Source organism: Miscanthus floridulus, chromosome 5 (genome assembly GCF_019320115.1).
Source record: "Miscanthus floridulus cultivar M001 chromosome 5, ASM1932011v1, whole genome shotgun sequence".
NCBI classification, from domain to species: Eukaryota; Viridiplantae; Streptophyta; class Magnoliopsida; order Poales; family Poaceae; genus Miscanthus; species Miscanthus floridulus.
This window is the reverse complement of record NC_089584.1, coordinates 31,632,268-31,638,907: the sequence shown is the minus strand read 5'-3', so window position 1 is coordinate 31,638,907 and position 6,640 is coordinate 31,632,268. Positions and strand designations below refer to the sequence as shown.

Sequence of the window (6,640 nt, the reverse complement as noted above, 5' to 3'; positions counted from 1 at the left end):
TTGGGTGTCACATTGGGTATCGTATAGAACGTTTGATATTAATAAAAAAATAAATTATAGAATTCATCGGTAATCCACTAGATAAATTTATTAAGCCTAATTAATTCGTTATTAGCATATGTGTTATTGTAACATCATATTGTCGAATCATAGATTAATTAGACTTAAAAGATTCATCTCGTAAATTAATCGCAAACTATGTAATTAATTATTTTTTTAAGTCCATATTTAATACTCTTGTATCAAACATTTAATGAAATCGGGGAGTAAACTTCAGGAGGAACTAAACAGGTCCGGGCCTGGTTGAACAATTCGTACGCTAATAACAGTTGCCAGAGTACATGCACCGCCCCTTTGCTGACATCCTTGGCAATGGAAATTGCTTCATCAGAGATTCAGAGGCAAGAACAACGCAGTCTCGATCGAATTCAACTCCCTTCCGTTGTCAGCTTGGGCTTTTTTTTAATATAATAATATAATATATAGCTCCTGAAGGTCGCCGGCGCGGTCACTTGACATCAGTTGGCGGCGGCGAGCTTGTCCGGCGGTGGTGGCAGCGGCTTCTTCTTGCCGAGCTTGTACCTGACCATCCTGAGGATCCGCAGGAACCAGTAGGCGCTCACCAGCTGCAGCCCCGACGCCATCGCCTGGCAAAGCGGAAGCAAAAGAACAGAGCATGTCGTAGGTTGTTGCGACCGAGTTGGTTTGGCTGGCGAACGGATTCGCTGAGGGAGGGCGCATGCGTGCGTTAGTAGCGTACCTTGATGAGGATGGGGTTGTCGGCCGTCACAGTGACGTAGGTGATGTAGGGCCCGAAGCCCATCCGGGCGACGGAGAAGGTGACGGCGAAGAGCACGTCGACGAGGAGGTTAAGGTCGGTGTCCCGGACGCCGAACTCCTTGAGCATCTCCCGGAGGTGCAGCAGCGGGCTGGAGATCTCCGTGACGAACAGGCAGGCCACCTCCTCCGTCCCGCACTGCACCGCCACTCGTCGTTAGTTAGCTCAACAAACCAGCAACGGCCGGCAGCCTACCGACGACGAAATGCATGTGACTTGTCGCCGCTCGCTCACCCTCTGGTAGGCGAGCCCGGCGCCGATGCCGACGATGCTGACGAGGTGGTGCACGGTGTTGTCCAGCCGCGTGTCGCCGTTGAGGTGGCAGCACGCCGCGTCGTACACCATGTACGCAAGCGTAACCGCCAGCGCCCTCATCTGCCAGTATTTATTGTGACGCCACTGTCATCGGCTTATCATGAGAGTTAAAGATCGCCGGAGGTGGTTGTAGCCGCCAGCCAGCCGTTCGTTCAGGAGGTAGGCGGAGGCCAGGGCGTCCGGCACTCCGGCATGTGCGTGCGTACGTTCGCACGCCGTGTTATTATATATGTACGCAAAAGAAGAAAAAAAAAACCGTATACCTGGCGCGGGGAGGATGCGGCGGCGAGCGGGCAGACGGGGCACGACCAGTCGGCGACGGAGAGGCTGGCGAGGCACACGGCGGCGACGGCGTGCATGGTGGAGACGGCGCGGTTGCAGAAGTCGTAGGAGCGCTTGGGGAACAGCGCCCGCACCAGCAAGAACGCGGTCGACCACAGCACCACCCCGGACGCCACCCAGCTCACCACGTTGCTGCCGTTGACGCCCGGATCCTCCATGGCCGCCGACTCAGTCTCCATAGCCTGCTTCCCTCCTAGCTCCTAACCGAGAGGATCTGACGAGAGACGGAGAGAGAGATCTGGGAGGAAATGAAGAAGGAGCTCAGACACGATCGGTCACGGCGGTAGCGTGACTGACAGGTATACAGACTCGGACACATGATGCCGTCGATTTACCGGTGGCGTGGTGTGGCGGAGTTATATGATAGGTTCACCGGTGGATTCAATGGGGGCGGTTGGGGACGTCAGAGGAAAGCAACAATTCTTAACTCGTTCTTGGTTCTGGTTGATGTACGGGACGTGTCATACCTCTCCGTTTCTGGTTCTTCCCTCGTGCAAAACATATGCTTTTTGCCTTTAAAAAAAACATATGCTTTTTTTAAATCCCAAACCCTAGCCCGTCGCCACCCCCTCTCCCGCCGCGCCGCAGCCGGAGCAGGCCGACAGCAAGGCCATGCCACTTGCCGGGATGGTGGCAATGGAGCTTTTTCTGCGCGTTTTCGGCGTGGACGCAACAGCTAGCAGGACGGCGGATCAAGCTCTTGTGCATGCTGTGAAGGGCTCGATTTGTGCGCTTGCTCGTACGTCGGCGTCGGCGCCTTGCTGGGTGTTGCCCCGGCCAGCTGGAAGCGCAAAAGAGGCGACCAAGACAGGTTCACTGTTTTGGTACGGATCTGCCCGGGTGAGGCCACCCCCTCCCTTTCCCGGCGCTGGATAGCCCAGCGGATTTGTAGCCTACGTGGGGATGGCGCACGCCCGGCGCCGGCGCCTGGAGACGGTTGCGAGGGACGGTTGGATCGTCGTGGCCAGCGGCCAAATCTGCGATCAAGTGACTAGTCCGCGTGGCTGGTGGTTTGCTAGCGGTGGCGTTGTCGTTAGATAATCTACTGTTTCCTTGTGTGAACACACAGCAAGGGAAGACGGCGTCGAAAATGCCCCTTGTTGTGGTACTATAGCCGCTACAGAGGCAGGCGCCGAATGGCTCACCTGCCGGACTATAGCCACATGCAGGGACATGCGCAGAAGTCAGTCCTGCTGTGTTATCTAGTTACTGTTGCAGCATGTGCGCTGTACTAGAATTAGATGGATAGAGTTATATAAATAGACTACCACGACAACTCAATAAAGAGAGTTCAAATTTGCCATCTCCTATATAGGGCTCCGGCCAACGCTGGTGCCTGTACTGTGTGTGTATGCTCTGTTCTCCCTCTTCTTCAACCTCTAGCCAAAGTGTGTGGGGACGGACAACGTTTTTTTATGGTCGGCTTAGCTAGTGGGTGCTCGACAACACTAGCGGGTGCTCGGCAAGACTCGTGAGTGGTCGACTCACCTGAGCCGGTGATCCTGTGGGCCAACAAGTGGTATCAGAGCCGTACAAGCGCCGTCGCCGGACTAACCGCTGGCGATGACGAACGATTCGAAGATGGGCGACAGCAGTGGCACTGCTGTGGCTGCCCAGCCACGACCAAAGGTCGTTGTTTACATGGTAAGGGAGATCAGCAGCACCAGTTGGCCGACGCTGACTCACACCAACTATGGAGAGTGGTCGGTGACCATGAAGGTCAAGCTCAGAGCCCGACGGCTCTGGAATGCTGTTGACAAGGGCACCGACAATGAGGAAGATGGCATGTCAGCGTTGGAGGCTATCATCGCTGCTGTACCTGTGGAGTATAGGGAGCCGTTGGGGGCGAAGAGCTCTGCTAAGGAGGCGTGGGAGGCTATTGCGGCGATGCATGTCAGTTTCGACCGCGCAAAGAAGGCGACGGCCCAACTTCTGAAACAGGAGTACGCCAACCTCAAGTTATGGTGAAACGGTTGAGGATTTCTCTCTCCGCCTGCAGACGCTCATCATCAAGTTGAAGAGCCACGACGTCACCATCGACGAAGAGGAGGCAGTCTTCAAGTACCTCCACTCCATGCCGGCAAAGTACATCCATATCACTCTCTCTATAGAGACGATGCTAGATTTGTCCACCCTCACCATTGAGGATGTGATAGGCCATCTGTGGGTGGTGGACGAGCGCCTAGAGCAGGCGACAGCAACGAAGGACAACGACAAACTGCTATTGACAGAAGAGAAGTGGGCTGCTCGGAGAAACTTTGGGAAGGCAGCCTCCTCCAGCCGCGGTGGCAATGACAAGCGCCGCGGCAAGGCTTCTTCAGAGAAAAAGAAGTAGGTCGACCCCAACGCATGCCGGCGCTGCGGGAAGATGGGCCATTGGGCACGGTAGTGCCCAAATCGCAAGCAGGAGAAGAAGGCTGAGGCTCATCTGGCGTAAGCTGATGATGATGATGAGGCCACTATCCTGATGGTGACGTTTTGTGCACTGCACGACATCGAGGCCGAGGAGAGGGAAGAGGCGATGACGGTGGAAGGACCTGGGAAGGCCCTGAAGACTGTCAACCTCGACGAACAACGCGCCCAAGTCCACCTCGGATGTGTGGGCGCCGACTAGGAGCAGCGGTGGTATCTAGACTCTGGTGCCAACAACCACATAACGGGCTCTAAGGCATCCTTCTCCGAGCTCGACGACGATGTTACCGGTACGGTGTGAAAGGATCAAGATGCCCAAGAGGGGGGGGTGAATTGGGCTAATTCTAAATTTTCTTGCAATAATCAAATCCTACGGATAGCCCAATTAACCCCTTGTGCCTAGAAAAGTGTTTCTATCAAATTAACGCACAAAAGACTTGCAACCTATGTTCCAAACTTACTCTAGCATGGTAATTCTATGAATGTAAAGACAAGTATTGAATTGCTCAAAGTAAATACTTAAAGTAAATGCTCAAAGTAAATGGAGAGAGGAACGTGGCGATGTTTTGCCGAGGTATCGGAGAGTCGCCACTCCCCACTAGTCCTTGTTGGAGCACCCGCGCAAGGGTGTAGCTCCCCTTGATCTGCGCAAGGATCAAGTGCTCTCTACGGGTTGATTCTTCGACACTCCATCGCAGCGAATCACCTAAAACCGCTCACAACTTGAGTTGGGTCATCCACAAGCTCCGCCGGGTGAACACCAAGCTCCCAACCACCACCAAGCCATCTAGGTGATGGCGATCACCAAGAGTAACAAGCACGAACTCTCACTTGACCACGCGAAGCCTAATGTGAAGATGGATGCACACTTGTCTACTCTTGATTCACTAATGAGGTTTCACTCTTGGATTCTCAAATCACAAACACCTCACTAGGACCTTGCTCTTCTTGGTACTCACAAACATGTTTCTCAGCTGTTGGAATGAGCAAAAGTAACTCCACACACGAGTGGAGCTTCTATTTATAAGGCAGCCTGAAAAATGAACCGTTATGAGCTTCTGCGGGGTGACCGGACGCTCCAGTCGTGTTGACCGGACGCTCCGGTCAGTTCAACCGTGAACCAGTAAAAATGTATTGACCGGACGCTGGTAGGGTCCGGTCAGCACTGATCGGACGCGTCCGGTCGCATGAAACCCTTACTGGACTCGACCGAACGCTGAACCCTCAGGGTCCGGTCAGCACTGACCGAACGCGTCCGGTCATAGATTCCCTTCTCTGGAACCTTACTGGAGTCGACCGGACGCTGCCTTTCAGCGTCCAGTCACTTGACCCCTCCAGCATCTGGTCGCACCGAACGCAGACAGCTGATCAAATAAACTGACCAGACCCTGCGGCCAGCGTCTGGTCATACCGGGGCCAGCGTCCGGTCAGCATTTGACCCTCCATTCACTTCTAACTCTCGATCATATGTGAATGAAGTTTGCTCTAAAGGATCTTAGGCATTCATAGGAGCTACCTAGAGCTAGTTTTAACAAGTGTGCACCACACCTAACTCACTAGACTCAACTAGGTCAAGCTACATGTCCATACCCCCCTTAATAGTACGGCCAAAGGAAAAACAAAGTCCTAAACTACTCTAAGTGTCACTCCAACTCCAATCGACACTTAGAACTAGTCATCCTTAACCTTGTCGTCCATCCTTTGAAAACTGAAATGATTTTCATCGTAGGGGCATGACAACTTTGATTGCCCGATTGATCTCCATTACCATGACCTAACTTAATTGCATCTGCAAAACACACGTTAGTCATAGTAATCTTGTATTGTTATTAATCACCGAAACCCAACTAGGGGCCTAGATGCTTTCAATCTCCCCCTTTTTGGTGATTGATGACAATACCACCTTGAGTATGTGAAAGAGTGAGGTTTTTGACGGGCTTAGTTCATATAAGCTATTGTCGGTAAGAACAAAAGTGTTAGTCAAGCTTATATGACCCAAGCCAACACAATGTACTCAAAGAATATGAATTAAGCATGAGTACGAGTAACAAAGCTCATTTGCATCGGAGTAAAACTGCGGAAGCAAAGGCAAATGAGCATAACACAAGTGATATGACACATAAATAATGTAAAGTAGAGAGCACACATGTCATATAACACAATCACGTAGATAGCACTGTCACATAGATATAATAATATACATGAAAGTAATCACACGAATGCATAAATAAGTGTATCTCACAAATAAAAACTCCAAATGTATATAATAAGCTAATACTAGACAACTAGCTCCCCCTGAAACTCTACATACTCGAACCCTCTCCCCCTTTGGCGTCAAACACCAAAACCTAAGGGTCAGCCGGTGGGGCTGCAGCGGATGAGTCGGGCGCTGAAGTACGTGGGGCAAGCTAGAACTGGGCACCATCATCATCTGACCTTGAGCTCTGAACTGACTGACCCTCTGTGGCAGGAAGTGTTGCTGAAGTGGTCTAGGTCTGAGCTAGGACAGGTGCTGCCTGTGAAGCTGCTGGTACATCTATAGGATCTAATGATGCAACTGAGCTAGTAAGCCTCTGAGTAGTCACTGCGACTGGGGCTGCTGTAGAAGGACCGGCGGCATGCATATGAGGTGGTGTAGGCATGCCGGTCAGCTCGCCGAAAGATGCTCCAAGACTCCTAGAGACTGACGTGTCAGGCACAAATAGCGAGGGTGACTGCTCTGGTGAGAAGCCC

The 6,640-nt window shown here is 52.2% G+C and overlaps 1 protein-coding gene across 1 annotated transcript; it reads right to left on the bottom strand.

Annotated features, from left to right (window-relative positions):
* Positions 1-181: 181 nt before the first annotated feature.
* LOC136451903 (uncharacterized) lies at positions 182-1,813 on the bottom strand. Its single transcript, XM_066452583.1, has 4 exons — positions 1,417-1,813; positions 1,073-1,213; positions 761-976; positions 182-647 (listed from the first exon to the last, which is right to left on the bottom strand). The coding sequence occupies exons 1-4, from the start codon at positions 1,672-1,674 to the stop codon at positions 519-521; spliced, it is 744 nt and encodes a 247-aa protein (XP_066308680.1). The 5' UTR covers positions 1,675-1,813; the 3' UTR covers positions 182-518.
* Between the last annotated feature and the right edge of the window lie 4,827 nt (positions 1,814-6,640).